The sequence below is a fragment of the Bos javanicus genome, chromosome 15, assembly GCF_032452875.1.
Source record: "Bos javanicus breed banteng chromosome 15, ARS-OSU_banteng_1.0, whole genome shotgun sequence".
Taxonomy (NCBI): domain Eukaryota; kingdom Metazoa; phylum Chordata; class Mammalia; order Artiodactyla; family Bovidae; genus Bos; species Bos javanicus.
The window spans coordinates 48,135,818-48,155,472 of NC_083882.1; the positions used below are offsets into that span (position 1 = coordinate 48,135,818).

Here is a 19,655-nt window from a genome sequence, read left to right on the forward strand (position 1 = left end):
AGAAAAACATGAACTATGATTTGGTTGGAGGAAGACTGGGGAAAAAACTCCAAAAGACATGGGGATTCCATCAGTCCCTGAAAGAATATTCATTTCAGAAATAATTCCTTCTCTAATCTCACTAAAGGAAGATAGCAGACTTTTCTCTTCCTTCTTGTGAACTTTCACCTCAATGCAAAAGTCTGACCAGGGCTCAGAAAACATTTATCTACACCACTGTTAAGAGATCCCATGACTATACTTTAGAGTATTAATGTATTACTGGGAATGTACTGTGAATTTTTTAAAGCTGGACAAACAGACCATGGGTTTCTCTGGTGGCTCAGACAGAAAAGAATCAGCCTACAATGCAGGAGACCTGGGTTCGATCCATGAGTCAAGAAGATCCCCTGGAGAAGGGAATGGCTACCCACTCCAGTATTCTTGCCTGAAGTATTCCATGGTCAGAGGAGCCTGGCAGGCTATAGTCCATGGGGTCGCAAAAAGTTGCACGTAACCGAGTGACTTGCACTTTCAAACAGGCCACAAAGTAAAATTCAACTTCAATGAAATAGTATTACTACAGAAAATGTTTAAAATGTGAGACAATGTGGCTATCCAAAAACATTTATTTAGCAATTAGGTAAGACTGAGAAAAAATTGCAATTCTTCAATCAATTTATTCTGTTTCTAAAAACAAAGAAATAATGTGGAAAATAAAGTAACATGCATTCTGAAAATGATTTATTTCAATCACAGTGAGAAGGAAACAAAAAGGAATAGACATTTATACTGGGCTTCCCCTTATGGGCTTGAAATTACAGAAGTTATTGCAAATGTTGTATTGTTTAATTTTCACAATATTAATCAGGTGATTTTTTAAATGAGAAACTGAACTCCATAGAGTTTAGTTTACTTGATAAGAGCTACTATGTAGAAACATAAGAATTATAATAAAATTCTGTGATCACACACACACACACACTCTTCTATGGCAGGAAGAGCTAGAGTAGTCTTGACGCAGCACAAAGGAATTGAGGATCTGAAAAATGAGACTTCAGTGAAAAGAACCATAGTATTCCTGAAGGAACAAATCTGTTTAATGAGACACTGATATAGGTTCTTTGTTTAGTAATTAAAAGATAAAATATTTATTATTGAGACAGTTATATGCTTTACACTGAGTTGCATTTATTTTTTCACAATGATCTTGTGTATGGTACAATTTTATAACAAGATTATTTTAAGAAAATAAACATATCGCTTAAATATGCTATTTAAGTTTACACTTCTAAAATGTAGAGACAGGGCTTGAACTTAGACACTCTGAACACAAAACTTTCATTCTTAGTACATATGATTTATGATATTTTTTCCTCAATTTCTTAATGAATATTGGCATCATGGATAAACTCAAACACAGCTCAGCACTCACTCTTTAGTGAAGGACTCCTATACTATGTCTAATATACAAATGTTTTTGAAAAGCTTTCTTTCACTATCTCAGTCAGTGGCAGAGTAAATCAGATTGTAAAATTTGGCAAAGGTGTTACATCAATACTGCTCTTTCTTTATGGGGCATCCATCATTTTACCATGGAGTATGGAAAAATAATTAAGATTTTCTAACAAATACATGATATTGGGGAAAATATGACACAAGGGAAATTGTTCACCCTTCTAATGAATGAAGGATGTTCAAATGGAAAAAAAAGAGAGGCAGCAAGGAAAAAGGGTAAGAATGTTGCAGATAAGCACAAGTGTGTCAGATGTACTTACAGTAAGAGGCATTATAGAGGAGTGAGTGTGAATGTAAGAAGACTCAACAGCTTGGTGAGCACAGAGTCATGGGGGCATCACAGTTCATAGGATTGAAATATGGAACTATGTTCTGAGGAAAGGAACATGAAGAGAATTTATAAATGGGAAACCCATGGTTGGTGACATTGAGAAATAAGACAGCGCGAGCCTCATAGTCTAGGAAAATCCCAATACGATGGGGAGAAACACTCAGGGAGAGGGTTAAAATCTCAGGACCTGAGAAGGAAGACTCAAAGGCTTTATATACAGAATCATGTTTTAACCCTATGACCCAATAGCCATTTTTAGGTTGATATCTTGAATAAACATTTTGACAATTTCTACAATTTCTATTTTTAGGTTGATATACTGAAAAAGTAAATGAATAATCTTCATTTCCAAAATTTCCAAATATTGATGGTTCTATTATGATATTTTCATCACATACCCCCAAGATCCAGGCACGTTTCTTTGACACGTCTACCTCCCAGTAATGTCTCCCTGATGTGATAACTGGGGAGCCCAGGACACCAAAATCTTCATAATTATCATTCCAATACGCATTAGAGCATTGGTCACTGGATGCATATCTCACTTGTCTCTGATCCGGAGAAATGACAACATTTTCACTCTTGGGAGAATTCAGGGTCACCTGAACTGTTGAAAAATATAGGCTTGGGTTAGGGTAATGATGTAGTTTTCTTGTGACATTTTGAAAGGGATCTTTAGAATGACTTGACTGGAAAAGTAATATGTTTGCATGTGTTGGGAGGGAAAACATGGGTCTTAAAACATGAGACCTATTAGAAAATGAAAAATTCTAAAAGATGATGAGAATAGGGTGGCTTGATTATACTGTGATGTCTCCTTACCCCAGTAGCGTTGCACATCTGTCAGCTCTGAAATGAGAAAAAAAAAAATCCACAATATTAAATATAAGCAATAGAGTCAGCCCTGAAACCTATTTTCTTCCAGATGAGGGGAATGGCCATGGTGAGGTAGTGAACTGGGGAAAGACAGGATGAACCAAGCCCCCGGTCACCCCCCATAAATATGACCACATCATTAGCACATAGTGTCTGGGCTTTGCTGTCTCCATCCACACATGGAAATTGGAGCCCCCTACCCATTTTCCCTCCGTCAAAGAGGCCCCCCTACACCCACTTGGGTAGCATTCCTCACCATTAAACACACGCAGTATCTCTCTCAGATCAGGAGCTCGAAACACTCTCCTCTGTTCCTTGGGGAAAGATTTTGGCTTCTTCAGAGTCAAGGTTTTACTCCTAGGGAAGACAAATTTGATGCTCACAAATGTGATTGATTTTTTTCCCTCTAAACCACTGGCTTGCTATATGTTCACCCTGTTTATGGGCTTGAATTATCTTTCCTGGAGACCTTGGGAAAGAAGAGAGTGGATGCCTGATCTTGGAGCAAGAAAGAACGTGTTCATGTCTACCTTCCCAGGTACCCTCTGTGTGACCTGGATGGTCTTAAAATGTCAGAAGGGGAGTTTCTTCCTTCTATAATGAAATCATTAACCCACCAAATTCCACCTCCTAGGGATCATATAAAATTATATGAAGCAATGGATTTAACAAAACAAAACTTTGGTGTCTAAAAAAAATAATTTGTGGAACATTTCCTGCACAGATACGTATTTCCAGGAAGGAGTCAGAAAGTGAGGTTGCAGAATCTGGCTCCTGGGTATTTGAGACATAGCAGGTATGAGAACACTCTCTAGAGTCCCAAGATCTTCAAAGAGTGCTGTCCAATAGAGAGGCTCTCGGAATACCCTGAGATTTCATAATCACTAGGAATAATTACAAACCCTTGGAAAAGAAGACATTATGAATAATAAAGTAGTCTGACTTTCATGTGTTTGCAAAGATCTTGATGCTGCCATGTAGGTGTGCAAATGCAGACACAATGATGTTACCTTTCTGTTCTGGTTTCTAAAGGATGTGACCAAGATTGGTCAATAGTTTGGTCCAGGGCCAAAATATCCCTTGAGATTCAAATCTGTTTTTGGAAACCTAAGCCGAAAAACATACAAGGACTTTTATCTCTTCTGGGAGCAGAAATTAAAATATAAAGGAGTTGTCTCTAATTCTAAGTGTTTGGCGGGAAAAGAAGACTCAACCTTCACATGACAAGTCAAGCACCTACTAAATATGGGAACCTGAGTTGCACATTGACACACAGTGTGAATTAATTTTATGAAGTCGTGGGGATCTGATACTGTAATGCCTTATTCTTAATACTGGTACTGACCCAAACTCTGCAACTTCCCACAATCAATATTCTTTAATATAGAATCCAGTCCATTATCAATGTTAATAAAACAATCTAGCCCTGATGTATGAATAGAAATTTAAAATAAGACTATCCTCCATTTTTCTGCCTTGAGCATTGTTTTATCCTAATTGGCTATCAGGCAACTGTGAGGGGTTTATTTTATTTTCACAGCATAAATGGACTATCTCTGGTTTCCCACACATACCTTTTTATGATAACATTCGCATCCTAGTGAGAAAAGAGAAAACATGCGTCAAAAAGTAATAAGTCTCCCCACTTCCCAAGCTTATTCACATCCCCATCAGCCATCGATTGTGGGAATAAAAATGGTCTCAATGTGAGAGCCAAAAAGTAGAGACAAGAGTGAAGCCAGTCATTCCAGAAGACACACGCGATGTTGTCAGATTTCCCAAAAGGTAAAAGGCTTTGACCCTTGTAGAAGCATGAAGGAGACTTCTAGTGTCTGGAGATGAGACATATTTAAGGGAAAAACCAAAAGCTTGTAAGTTTGGTGTCCCATGAGATGATGTGAATAATTCACAGTTCTTCCATTTATTCAACAATAGTGCACAGTCATGTATTATTATTTGCCAAGCATTAAACCACGCTTTGGAGAATCAAAGAAAATTCATAATCCTAATATTCCTCAAGCTATTTATACTGCACTTGTTGAGAGTACAAGCAAACAAATGTATTACTGTAGGTGATTCTTTGGTCTCTCTCATCTCATTTTATACACTATAAGTGATCTCATACTCTCTTAAATCCAGCATACACACAAGTACAGTTGATTTCTAATGCCTTAGTTTTACTCAGCTTTGTCTCTTAAATGCTTGTTAATATATTCGGTTAAACATAAGCCACAGGAATCAGTAACTTAGGATGTCTAATATGTAACTTACTATTCATCAACCAGATTGTCTTCTCTCTTGTACCCCATTTTTAGCATGTTACCAATATGCATTCAGTCACTGTTCAAAAACTAGAGCATTTATCTGTACTGTAGTCTATACTGAGTCTGCTTAGTCCATGGCTTAACAAGTTTTAGCCATGTAATCTTCTTAATCATCATGTAGATTATTAGTTTATTGGTTAGAATAGGTATATACCATTTTATCTGATCTGTTTTTCATGAAGCTTTATTTCTTCCATGTCAACAAAAACAAGAGCAACCAGTGGTTTTTGATAAAAATTCTCTGTGTTAAAGCTCTTTGTGTGTATCACAAAAATTAAGTAAAATTAGAATAAGTAGAGAGAAAATAAATGATGATGGGGGGTCAATTGCAAATTTAGTCAAAGTCTAATTCTTAAGCCCAAACCTTGTCATCACAAGCTGGCTTGTGTCTTTTGCCAATTCTATTCATTCCACCTCTACTGACTTTATTCTCAGTTTAAAGAGAAGATGAATCTCCTGATATAAACCCCAGAAGAGAACTTTCCCTCCAGTGTAAGCAAAAGTTCAGAAGCCTGCAGTGATTAGTTTACATAGAATCAGGTGTCCACAGTAAAATCATCATTGTGTTGTTGCTGGAAAGAAATAAAGCAATGTTACAGGAAGGTTCTGTATTTGCTGATAATAAGTTAGTTTTAGTGTGAAGTAGATCACTGTAATCACTAGAGCAACCACAGGGGGGGGAAATTTTTTTTAATACAGTTAGATAATAGGAAAGCTTAAAATTTTACAACAGGAATATTTGTTTAACACAAAAGCAGCTAGTTAAGAAGAAAGAGAAGAAAGAAAACTACGGTAGCCAAATAGAAAGCAAATAGTGAAGTTTAAATACAGCTATATCAGTATTTGTATTAAAGCTATCACCTTAATACCCAAATTTAACAGTTAGAGATTGTTGGATGGGATAACAAGGAAGAATTACTGATTGTCATTTATAAGAGATGTATTTTAGACTTAAAGATACAAATTGAAATCATTAAGAGCTTGCATCATCTATAGTTTTCCTCTTTTTACTTTTGCCTAAAGATACAAACAGGCAAAAGTAAAAAGAGGAAAACTATAGATAATGCAAGCTCTAATGATTTCAAATTTTTATATTACTATTAGAAAAAAATTGACTCTAAAACAATAAAAATTATGAACGAATGAGAGGATAATTTTATAATGATAAGAGGTTTAGTATATCAAAAGATAAACCAATTATACATGTGCATACACCTAACAATAGAGCTTTAAAATTCACCAAGCAAAATTAAAAGGAAAAATGCAGGATTTAACAATAGCAGTTGCAGATTTCAACTCACTCTCAATAATGAGAGAATAGTTTGTATGGAAACCACCCAGTTATAGAAGACATGGACAATACAATCTACCAACATGACCTGACATCTGTAGACCATTTCACCCAATGAATGGAGAATATACAATCTTTTCATATGTAAATTTTTCTGGACATACAATATCTGAGGCCATAAAGAATCATCAGTGAATTTAAAAGTTTAAAGGAATAAAATATATATTCTCTGATTACAATTGAATTAAATTTGAAATCTACAGCAGAAGTAAAATTCAAAAATCACCAAGGATTAGTAATTAACAACACACCTTCAAATATCTACTTTTTAACAATAAGAAATTGCATAGGAAATAGGAAAATGTTTATCTGAATAAAAACAAACACTAAATCAAAATGAATGGAAAAAAACTAAGACACTGCTGCTTATATTATTAAGATGCTCTCAAATCAGTGATCTACTAAGAAAGGTTATTAAAAAACAGTGCACACATTACACATGCACACATGCACACACAAAAGAGTACAAACACACAAAGAAACTAATAAATGTGAGAGCAGAAATAAATGCATAAGAAAATTTACAAAATAAACAAAATCAATGAAACAATGCTTTTGAAAAAAAATTAATATAATTGACAAAAATAACTAAAAGGAGTAGGGAAAAAAATGAAAGAGCAAAATCTGGAATACAAAAAGGGACTTCTCTCTGAGTACTATAGAAATTAAAGGACAATAAGCAGTTGTTATAACTAACTTTATGTTTAGAAACCAGACAACTTAGGATAGACAAATTCCTACAAAAATATACAATAAAGGACTAACAGATTGCAAAAATCTAAATAATCTTAGTACAAGTAAAAAAGAAAGCAAAAAAAAAATGTATATTTTAAACTTTTCCAATAAGAAAAACCCAGAGTGAAATGGCGATGCTGGTAAATTATATGGAGTATTTAAAGATAAATAACAGTTCTTCATAAACTGTCTTCAAAAACAGAAAAAAGTTAGACAATCTCAACACATTGAGGAAAAAAAACTTCTTGGAATCTGAAGTGAATTTGTCTGTGATAATCTGAATCATGAAAAGGTACTTGATAAATGTTTAGCACTGGCCCACAGAAAACAGGGGCTTATGGAAAATCACTGAACACAATAAATCTTCTCTAGACGGTGAAATGTTTGCAATGAGCTTGATAACAATAAAAATAGAACTTTCCCTTGTTATTATTACATTGAATAATTCAGTTATTCTTACAACCTCTGAAATAGATGCAGAGAAGGTATATTGCAGGGTCAAAGCAACCTCCGCGAGGGCATCAGAAGGATCACAGGAACATATTTTGCTCATGCCTCAGATGCTGGGGTTCCTTTCCAAGTCTTACCTGCAGCAGCTCCATTGTTGATCCCTGCAAATGGCGCTCCACATCTGAGATGAGATTGCTCACCAACAGCTTCTTTTGGACCAGACCATTCTCAGATTCTGCCAGCTCTTTGAGAATAACTCCCAACTCATCCTTCAGCTTTCTCAGTTCCTTCATCTCCTCACTGTCCAGGATTTGTCTTAGTTGTGTAAACTTTCCCTGGACATTTTGTATCTCATTTTCTATTTGAATCTTCAGGAATAGGAAAAAGACAGAGAGAAGTACTGGGACCATTAGCCTGGGACTGGGAGCCAGACAAATAACTATTCTGCTTGGGAAGTTCCCACCAGTAGTGAAAGTCTCTCAGTCATGTCTGACTCTTCACAACATCATGGGCTACACAGTCCATGGAATTCTCTATGCCAGAATACTCGAGTGGGTAGCCTTTCCTTTCTCCAGGAATCTTCCCAACCTAGGGATTGAACCCAGGTCTCCCACATTGCAGGTGGATTCTTTACCAGCTGAGTATAAGGGAAACCCAAGAATACTGGAGTGGGTAGCCTATCCCTTCTCCAGGGGACCTTCCCAACCCAGGAATTGAACTGGAGTCTCCTGCATTGCAGGTGGATTCTTCACCAATTGAATTATCATGGAGGCCCACAAGAGAGTGAAATAGAAAGAGGAAAGCAATACTGGGGGTAGCTGACTTTGTATATATATTTTTTCTCTAAACCATATTTCAAAATAATGGTCCCAAGTCTGCACTGTTGAGGACAACTCAGAGCCAAAAGGGATCTCTGGGTGTGGGCAGCCTTCACACATCTGTCCAGGATGCTCATGCCTCCCTCCAATACTCCTGACCTCCTCCCACCACCCTCTCCCAAAAAGTTGAACACTGAGGACAGAACCATGAGCCATTGTCAGATATCTCCCTGAGAAGACTAATAAACTTGATAAGAATGGAATAAAAAATTCCCTGGCCATCCTCATCAGAGAGGCCCTCTCTATAAAACTCCCCCTCCAGTATTTATGTTTATTTGTGATATGGTCAATTTTTAATATCACACTGATTATGGGATGGCTGAAGAAAAGGATGAGCCAAATGACTTAACTGTCATGGTACAAAGAAAAAGGCAGCTCCTTGTGACCAACCCAAGGTCCTGCATAGATACCTGTCTAACTTTCTCAGGAAGTGTCTCCTCATACCTTCCAAGTAGACATCTCTTCTCTGACTTTAATTTCCAACTCCTCAGCTTTCTGTTTTTTCCCCTTCAGCCTCTGCAGACATGATTGGAGCTTTTTCTGTGAGAAAAGAATCACACCAGTGTCAAGATATGGGCTTTCTCAGCATCACTATAGTGGATAAATAAGGCTGATTTTCAAAGAGAAGAGACTACAAAAAATGTGAAAGTGACTAGAATCTGTGACTTGGAAGAAGACCTTGATGTTGAATGTGTTCTTTGAGACTCAAGATATAGGAGTCACTGCTCCCTCACCAAGAGAAGACTGGTTCTCTTTGTTCTGGAAGAAACTCGATTCTGTAAGAAAGAAAAACTTACAGCTCAACCCACCCAGTGTCCTAGTTACCTATCATGTTCAAAAGGGTAATGAGAGTTTCTCATGGCCCCCGATGTGCATGCACTAGCACAAGGTACATGAATGTCTACTTCTGCCTAAGAGCCCATTTGTTTGCTTATACTTGGGTGGAATGCACAGAAATTTTCTTTACATGTCAGAAGGTAGGTATACGAAGAAAAGACATCACAGGCCTCAAGTCCCTGGTAGCCAGGTAATTAAAGTCCAATGCAAAGTAGAGATTTCCCTCAAGTACCATTTCCTGCTCTGTTTTTTTCTCCATTCTGGTCTCTTACCTGGTACTCTGGCACAATCTCCTCCATGAGGAATGTGTTGTGACCTCGGTGCTCCTGAGATCGCTCACAAAGCCAACAAATGACCTTCCCATCCTGCTTACAGAAGAGCTGGAGTTTCTCTCCATGGTGAGCACAGAGATTTCTCTCTTGGTCCACCTCTGGGCTCACCTTAACCTCTCGGAGCCTCTGCACTACATTGGCCAGATGCCTGTTAGGCCGCAGGTTCCCAGGCTCAAAACTAACTCTGCACACAGGGCAGCTTCTCTTCCCCTCTTGGCCAATTATGGATTCCTTGTTGTTTGCAGTGATACAGGCTTGACAGAAGCTGTGGCCACAGTCAAGGCTCAGGGGTTCTGTCAGAAGCTCCAGGCAAATGGGGCAGGTCACCTCCTCCTGTATGTTCATCAGGATTCCTGAAGCCATGGCAGCTGCTCACCTGCTCCTTATTGTCTTGACTTCTGCCAGTTCTCTCGCTCACAGATCCCTGAATGATTGGAAAGGTTAAAAGTGAAGAGTAAGAAAAGTAGAAGTAAAATGACACTAGTTATCTAGAAATCAAGGATGACCCAAGAACAAAATATTGAAGGGTAAAAAATAAAAGGTGGAGACATAAAAAAAGAGCTTCTTGACCTGGTAAAATTATTTTTTATAATAATTCTAAACATTTTATTTCCAGTTCACGTCACACGACAAATTTCATCTATCCTTATTTATGCGTCGATTGTTATTTTTCTTTACCAAAACAAAAACTAGTGAGCTTTTCTTACTAAGATCTGTGCGTGACCCACCATCTACCCTGCTTTTCCTCCTCCATGCTAAAAGCACATCCTCAATGTAAAAAGCCCTAAACTACTTAAGTATTTGGGCTTTTATACCTGCTCTTCTCTCCTCATGGTGTATCAGTATTACTCACTCTTTTTTTTTTTTTGATTGAAGTATAGTTGACTTAGAATGTTGTGTTAGTATTAAGTGTACAATAAAGTGATTATATATATATATATATGCTAAGTCGCTTCAGTCGTGTCCAACTCTGTGTGACCCTATAGACAACAGCCCACCAGGCTCCCCCGTCCTTGGGATTCTTCAGGCAAGAACACTGGAGTGGATTGCCATTTCCTTCTCCAATGCATGAAAGTGAAAAGTGAAAGTGAATTTGCTCAGTCATGTCTGACTCTTTGCAACCCCATGGACTTCAGCCTACCAGGCTCCTCCATCCATGGGATTTGCCAGTCAAGAGTACTGGAGTGGGGTGCCATCGCCTTCTCCAATATGTGTGTTGGTGTGTGTGTGTGTATATATATATATATATATATATATATATATATATATATTCTGTGCCGTGCTGTGCTTAGTTCCTCAGTTGTGTCCAACTCTACGACCACATGGACTGTAGCCTGCTAGGCTCCTCTCTCCATGGAGATTCTCCAAGCAAGAATACTGGAATGGGTTGCCATGACCTCCTCCAGGAAATCTTCCCAACCCAGGAATTGAACCAGGGTCTTCTGCATTTCAGGTAGATTCTTTACCACCTGAACTACAGGGGAAGCCTATATATATATATATATATATATATATATATATATATATAGGGTTCTGGGTTCATTCCCTGGGTTGGGAACATCCTCTGGAGGAGGGCATGGCAACCCATGCCATTATTCTTGTCTGGAGAATCCCACGGACAGAGAAAGTTCAAGGGCTATAATCCATAGGGTGTCAAAGAGTCGGACACAACTGAAATGACTAAGCATGCACACACGTGCACGTGTGTGTGTGTCTGTGTGTAGGGCTTTCCAGGTGGCACAGTGGTAAAGAATCTGCCTGCCAAAGCAGGAGATATGGGTTTGATCGCTGGGTCAGGAACATTTCTGGGGTAGGAAGTGACAGCCCACTCCAGCATTCTTGCCTAGAGAATCCCATGGTCAGAGGAGCTTGACAGGATAGTCCATGGAATCTGAAAGATTTGGACACAACTGAGACTGGGCGGGCATGCATATGTATATGTGTGTGTGTGTGTATACATATATATCAGATCAGATCAGATCAGTCACTCAGTCATGTCCGACTCTTTGCGACCCCATGAATCGCAGCACGCCAGGCCTCCCTGTCCATCACCAACTCCCGGAGTTCACTCAGACTCACGTCCATCGAGTCAGTGATGCCATCCCGCCATCTCATCCTCTGTTGTCCCCTTCTCCTCTTGCCCCTAATCCCGCCCAGCATCAGAGTCTTTTCCAATGAGTCAACTCTTCGCATGAGGTGCCCAAAGTACTGGAGTTTCAGCTTTAGCATCATTTCTTCCAAAGAAATCCCAGGGTTGATCTCCTTCAGAATGGACTGGTTGGATTTCCTTGCAGTCCAAGGGACTCTCAAGAGTCTTCTCCAACAACACAGTTCAAAAGCATCAATTCTTCAGCGCTCAGCCTTCTTCACAGTCCAACTCTCACATCCATACATGACCACAGGAAAAACCATAGCCTTGACTAGACGAACCTTTGTTGGCAAAGTAATATCTCTGCTTTTGAATATGCTATCTAGGTTGGTCATAACTTTCCTTCCAAGGAGTAAGCGTCTTTTAATTTCATGGCTGCGGTCACCATCTGCAGTGATTTTGGAGCCCAGAAAAATAAAGTCTGACACTGTTTCCACTGTTTCCCCATCTATTTCCCATGAAGTGATGGGACCGGATGCCATGATCTTCGTTTTCTGAATGTTGAGCTTTAAGCCAACTTTTTCACTCTCCACTTTCACCTTCATCAAGAGGCTTTTGAGTTCCTCTTCACTTTCTGCCATAAGTGTGGTGTCATCTGCATATCTGAGGTTATTGATATTTCTCCTGGCAATCTTGATTCCAGCTTGTGTTTCTTCCAGTCCAGCATTTCTCATGATGTACTCTGCATATAAGTTAAATAAGCAGGGTGACAATATACAGCCTTGACATACTCCTTTTCCTATTTGGAACCAGTCTGTTGTTCCATGTCTAGTTCTAACTGTTGCTGCCTGACCTGCCTACAGATTTCTCAAGAGGCAGGTCAGGTGGTCTGGTATTCCCATCTCTTTCAGATTTTTCCACAGTTTATTGTGTTCCACACAGTCAAAGGCTTTGGCATAGTCAATAAAGCAGAAATAGATGCTTTTCTGGAACTCTCTTGCTTTTTCCATGATCCAGCGGATGTTGGCAATTTGATCTCTGGTTCCTCTGCCTTTTCTAAAACCAGCTTGAACATCTGGAAGTGCACAGTTCACATATTGCTGAAGCCTGGCTTGGAGAATTTTGAGCATTACTTTACTAGCATGTGAAGTGAGTGCAATTGTGTGGTAGTTTGAGCATTCTTTGGCATTGCCTTTCTTTGGGATTGGAATGAAAACTGACCTTTCCCAGTCCTGTGGCCACTGCTGAGTTTTCCAAATTTTCTGGCATATTGAGTGCAGCACTTTCACAGCATCATCTTTCAGGATTTGGAATAGCTCCACTGGAATTCCATCACCTCCACTAGCTTTGCTCTTAGTGATGCTTTCTAAGGCCCACTTGACTTCACATTCCAGGATGTCTGTCTCTAGGTCAGTCATCACACCATCGTGACTATCTGGGTCATGAAGATCTTTTTTGTACAGTTCTTCTGTGTATTCTTGCCATCTCTTCTTAATATCTTCTGCTTCTGTTAGGTCCATACCATTTCTGTCCTTTATCGAGCCCATCTTTGCATGAAATGTTTCTTTGGTGTCTCCGATTTTCTTGAAGAGATCTCTAGTCTTTCCTATTCTGTTGTTTTCCTCTATTTCTTTGCATTGATCACTGAAGAAGGCTTTTTTACCTCTTCTTGCTATTCTTTGGAACTCTGCTTTCAGATGTTTATATCTTTCCTTTTCTCCTTTGCTTTTCACTTCTCTTCTTTTCACAGCTATTTGTAAGGCCTCCCCAGACAGCCATTTTGCTTTTTTTGCTTTTCTTTTCCATGGGGATGGTCTTGATCCCTGTCTCCTGTACAATGTCACGAACCTCAGTCCATAGTTCATCAGGCACTCTATCTATCAGATCTAGGCCCTTAAATCTACTTCTGTATGTATATATATATATATATATATATATATATATATACATATATACATATATATACACACACACACAGATACATGTATATATATTCTTTCTCATATTCTTTTCCCATTAAAGTTTATTATAAGACATTGAGTATAGTTACCTGTGCTATATAGGAAACCCTTGTTTACCCATTTTAAGTATAGTAGGTTGTATATGTTAATTCAAAACTCCTAATTTGTTTCCCTTACCCATCCCCTTTGGTAACCATAAGTTTGTTTTCTATGTCTATGAGTCTATTTCTGTTTTGTAAATAAATTTATTTGTATCATTTTTTTTAGATTCCAAATATAGGTGATATCACAATATTTCTCTTTCTCTTTCTGTCTTACTTCACTGGATATAATAATCTCTAGGTCCATCCATGTTGCTGCAAATGACATTATTTCATCCTTTTTTATGATTACTATTCCGTTGTATGTATTCTTTATTTATCTGTTGATGGACATTTAGGCTGCTTCCATATCTTGACTATTGTAAATACTGCTGCAATGAGTACTGGGGTGGTGCATGCATCTTTTTGAATTAGAATTTAATCTGGATATATATCTAGGAGTGGGATTATAGGATTATACAGTAACTCTAAAAAACCTCCATAATTTTTGCCATAGTGGCTGCAAAAATTTACACTCCTACCAAGAGTCTAGAAGGATCCCCTCTTCCTTTACACCCTCTCCAGCATTTATTATTGGTAGCCTTTTAAATGATGGCCATTCTGACTGGAGTATGACTCTCTCATACTTCAGTACACTCTCTCTTTACATGTTCTTTTATGATGACTTATTATACTGTAACTCTTACCACCATTTGTTGAATATTTGCAATGATTTCCCTTATTATCACGCCATAATATACGACAATAGGTTTGTGTAGATAGTAAAAAAAAAAAAAAATCCTTTATCAGATGTGAAAATAAAGATAGTGACCTACAAAAATCATATATCAATACACAGAATGGGAATTCAGGGTCTTCCTTGAGAGGCCTCCTACCCACTGAGTTAGTCAGAGACAAACAGAGGTCACTTCATGGACCCAATTAATACAAGGCAATGAGGGTGTAGAAGTAAGGAGACCTAGACCAGCTAGGAGGTCCTGGGTAGTCTCAAGTATGTAAATATTGATTTCATTTTGGTCTAGAAATATGTCAACCAAGGACATTGATAGGAGATTAATAACATGAAAGTATGAGGATGGCAAGGAGTGAGATGGTGCAAATAGATTCATAGGATCCCATGAGTCAAATACATAAGAAAACAGAAACACAGATGAAATTAATGTTGCTTTTGAGAAAAATATTCTCAAAATATTAGGCAAGATCATTCAACTAATTACTGTTGCCAAAAAATTGTGTATTGTCAATTGGACTAATATCCACACATAGAAAGTGGAAACATAGGGTTTAAATAAAATGAATGGGCTTACTATTCACTTAGAAAGTAATAGCAAATTAAAATTCAGTTATATATACACACATATACCAGGCTTCCCTAGTGTGTCAGATGGTTAAGAATCTATGATCAATGCGGTAGACCCAGTTTCGATCCCTGGGCCAGGAAGATCCCCTGGAGAAGAGAATGGCAAGCCACACCAGTATCCTTGCCTGAAGAATTCCATGGACAGAGAAGCTAGGCAGGTTACAGTCCATGGGGATGCAAAGAGTCAAACACAACTGAGCAGCTAACACTTGTATATATATAAAGAGACAGAGAAAACATTACTAGGGAGACATATGTGTTGTTCAGAAATCAAAGACTGGGGCGAAATATGGAATTATCCAAAACTTCCAACTTAAAAACATAAAGATTGAACTGAAAACTGAAGAAGATGAAGGAGACATTAAAAGGGAAAGAGAAAAAGTGTGTATTAGGTGAAGGAAATGATCTGTTTGTGGAAGACGTATCATCTTGTATGAGTTTTAAAACACCAGTGTGGCTGTATACAGAAGACTGCTAGTCTTGTGTTACAAGAGGCTGCAGTGACATTAAATATGACACTTCCCAAATGATGTAACATTTGGGGACCCATTTTTGAGAGTCAGGAGAAGCGATCAATGTTTTCCCATCAGAGAAGAGTAAGGGCGTGACAAGCTGTGCCTTGGGTTGTGAGATGTTGAATGGAACCAGTGCGGAACTGGGAAGATCAGGCAGGATGCAGGCACAGCTGCTCAGGGGAGAGATGGTGATAGCCTGAGGGACAAGATGATGAAGGAAATTCTGGGCAGCAGGTGAGAGTGAGAGATGAGAGGAGGTAAAGGACAGAACTGGGAGTTGAATTAGATATGTGGGAAAAAGGGTTAATATCAGTCCTGGACATTTTCCTCCTATAAAGATCATATTGCCTTTTTTTTTTTTCCTAAGGTTTTTGTTGTTGTTGTTGTTGCTGTTTTCGTTGCATATGATTTGTGTTTCTGGGAAACCTACTGAATTACAACAAAGTGGAAAGTCAGCAGCCTTTCATGACCACATTGTTGACAGCAAGACTAGCTGTCATTTGGGTATGTATGAAGTGCATTTGGGCTAGAAAGACTTTGCATGGAATTTAAATGATGATTGATGAACATACATCTCATTTTTCACAAGGGAATTGTGAGTCTTCTGTCAAATATGTCTGTTTTAGGTCCCTAGAAGTTGTGCTCATAGTCATTTACAAAGAGTTCAGATCTTTACAGAACTAGGCTTATCTCACCTGTGGTGGATTCACACACATCCATCTAGTATGGTTCCTTACAAAGCTGAGATGAGAGGGATAATGTCCCTCCTGTAAGGAACATCTCTGAGAGCTCAACTAAAGCAGCTGTGCCCAATGCTATGTCTCTTGTCCTGTAACTCCCAGCTAAGCTTAGCCAACCTGGCAATTTATATCATATGAGGTTGTATGGGTAGGATTGGTGATTCCGATTGGAAACCACTGCTTGTGGTCAGTCGGTGGCGGTATCACAGAGTGGTAGCCCTGTGATGCTCATTCCTCAACCTGAACTCACTATGGCCCTGTGGCCATAGTCTAAACTCAGAGGGTCTATCAGAGGTTCCAGGCAAAGGGGACGATGAAGCAGCAAACAAGAAAGGGAAGCTCTCAAATGATATTCCTGTCTTAATGGCTGCCATAGTTTGATGACAAAAGAAAGATCTCCAGTGTGAGACAGCTAATAAGTCTCTGTTCACTCTGAACAAGGGAATGAAAGCTATACAGCCTGCACAGAGTTAAACTGAGACTTACTGAAACTCTCCAGCTGTGCCATGTTCATCCTACATGAAGGATCCTGATAAAGATGAGGCTGAATCAAAGTCTACAAACCATAAATGCTGGAGAGGTGTGGAGAAAAGGGAACCCTCTTACACGGTTGGTGGGAATGCAAACTAGTATACCCACTATGGAGAACAGTGTGGAGATTCCTTAAAAAACTGGAAATACAACTGCCATATGACCCAGCAATCCCACTGCTGGGCATACACACTGCGGAAATCAGAATTGAAAGAAACACATGTACCCCAATGTTCATTGCAGCATTGTTTACAATAGCTAGGACACAGAGGCAACCTAGAATTCCATCAGCAGACGAATGGATAAGGAAGTTGTGGTACATATACACAATGGAATATCACTCAGCTATTAAAGAGAATGCATTTGAGTCAGTTCTAATGAGGTGGAGGAAACTGGAGCCTAATATACAGAGTGAAGTAAGTCAGAAAGAGAGAAACACTGATACAGTATATTAACACATATATATGGAATTTAGAAAGACAGTAACAACTCAATGTGTAAGACAGACAGCCCTCTGGATGGGGTGGGAGGCAGGTGGGAGGGGGGTTCAAAATGGCGGGGTACACATGTGCACCCGTGGCTGATTTATATCGATGTATGGCAAAATCCACCACAAAATTGTAAAGTAATTAGCCTCTAATGATTATATAAATACATACATTAAAAAAAGATGAGGCTGAAAGTGAACCAGAAATATAATCCAGCTAATGTTACAGAGACTGAAAATATGCACTTTGCCACTGACTGCAAAGTTTAAGTACCCCAGATCACTCTCTGCTGAATAAGATCAAAGGTCAACATTATTCAAATCTATGACTAAAACTGTGATCCAAATCTGGTGAGAGGCCTCCAGTTATATCTCAACGCATTCAAGATCCAACTGATGCTCAGCTGCATCGAGAACCTATCGAGAAGGGAGGATCAGAACATGCATTCATGTTCTGCCATTCAAATTCTGCCACATGGGGTGGCAGAATTTATTTTCTCAGCAGAGATAAGAGCTAATATCAAAACAGTGATCGCCACAATAGACACAGAAGATACTACTTCTTACATATGAAGAATGATACCCCACCACTACCTAAACAGTGACCCAATGTCTCCCTGACAAGCAGGAAGACAGATGTGGGAACATGAGTCACATCTGCCTGAGAAAAACTTCAGGTGATTCCACCTTACAGGTTGGTCATCTGACACTTGAGCTCATGAGAATACAAACTCACAATATCTCAGAGGTACCAACTACAAATCCACAAAAAAGGACATAAAACTGCAATAATTATGTAAAAATCCAAACAGGAAATTTATAAGCAGAAATTTCTTCTTCTGTGACTGCAGTAAAGCTGTTTCTCTAAATATGATAGAGCCACAAATTCCTGATGTTAAATGGGAAACCATCATTTTTGTAAATCAAATTGGAAAGTGAAATTGTGCTTTGTTTTATGTGCTAGACAGTTTTCTACTATTACATAGTATAAACTACTTACAACACTTGCAAAATAAAACCTGAAGCAGTAAAGTAACAAATCTATTTGAAAATCATGTAGGAATTACCATGACAGAGGTTCACTGTGTGAATTCAGAAGATGTTTCTAACACCGACTGTGGCTGAGAGGGTGACAAGGAATTTGTAGCAGAAGTGATAATGTCCAAATAAGATTTGGTCAACAGAGAAGAAGTTATGGTGAGAAAAGAGATTTGACTTTCGTTTTTGTGCCTTGAGTACAGTGGGTACAGCTGTACCTTCTATAGGAAAGAGGAAGGTAGATAAACACGTGGTTCCTCTAACTTATCTTCCCTCATAGGCCTCATGATGTGGTATAAGAATACTTCTCTAACATCTTTTGCTATCCTTAGTAACAATCAAGTAACAAGTCTTTAAAACTTAAAGTTAGATGTCACTGTTACTAGAAATTAGATGCTTCCAGATGGTACTTCTGGAAGTTTTTCCCACGTGCTCTACTTGCCCCAATCTCTCAGCTGAGCTGCTTCTGGGTGGCACATCCCGCTGAAGGAGAAGGATGAACAGGTTAGGGAATGTAAGGAAGTGCAGCATTTCCCTGTGTCTGGACAAGAGAATTCATGGGAGGCTGCAGAGCCCGCCAGAGGTCACAGCATCCGACTCCTAAGCACAGGCAAGCCTAGATCATGAAAAATGATCTATACAGCCATGCAGAAATACTGTATTTCTACACTGATAGAAAAGAAAATATCAGGATGGGAAGAAAGACCCTTCGGCCTTTGACCTGTTATTGAGGAAAGGGGCTTTCTAACTCTGAAAGACCAAAGATTCTGGCTGTTCTCAGCATGTTCAATTCCTACTTACAAAATACAAAGGCTCTGTGGGTAGATTCAGCCTACAGAAATAAACAGTCCCTCCAGGGAACAAACAAAGCCTTTCTTTTCTTCCAATCACCTTTCTCCTAAGAATTCCCCTTCTCCAGACTGATCTTCAGTCAGCTGTCTAACCAGGAAGCCTGCAAGCTGGGCCTTTCCCCCATTGAGAACAGCTTGCAGACAACAAATAAAACTCACCTAAGCAGATTCCGTTTTTTTCTTGTGTATCTTTCAAATTCTGCCCTCCACAAACCGCTTAGGTATCCTCAGATATGAATGAAGAAGTTGTTATTCCTTGGAGAAGAGTAAACACATGTCTTGGACATATGTGTTCAGTATTCGCGTGCCTCACCAGGGGCCTGAAGGAAACTGAAAGTAAAATTCTAGTGGGTGCAGTTTGGGCAAGAAAG

General features: G+C 38.9%; 1 protein-coding gene across 4 annotated transcripts; it reads right to left on the reverse strand.

Moving 5' to 3' along the window:
• Positions 1-639: 639 nt before the first annotated feature.
• Positions 640-19,655, reverse strand: LOC133226736 (tripartite motif-containing protein 5-like). 4 transcript variants are annotated; one of them, XM_061380604.1, is made up of 8 exons: positions 19,444-19,648; positions 9,552-10,035; positions 8,887-8,982; positions 7,702-7,932; positions 4,279-4,301; positions 2,961-3,061; positions 2,651-2,677; positions 640-2,435 (listed from the first exon to the last, which is right to left on the reverse strand). In XM_061380604.1, exons 2-8 carry the CDS (start codon positions 9,972-9,974, stop codon positions 1,801-1,803), a joined length of 1,536 nt encoding a protein of 511 aa, XP_061236588.1. In that variant the 5' UTR covers positions 9,975-10,035; positions 19,444-19,648; the 3' UTR covers positions 640-1,800. The 4 variants fall into 4 exon arrangements, 3 of the variants coding, with proteins under 3 accessions (XP_061236588.1, XP_061236589.1, XP_061236590.1); XM_061380605.1 differs by lacking the exon at positions 7,702-7,932 and having other exon boundaries at positions 19,444-19,647; XR_009729619.1 differs by lacking the exons at positions 640-2,435; positions 2,651-2,677 and having other exon boundaries at positions 2,986-3,061; positions 4,279-4,536; positions 19,444-19,655.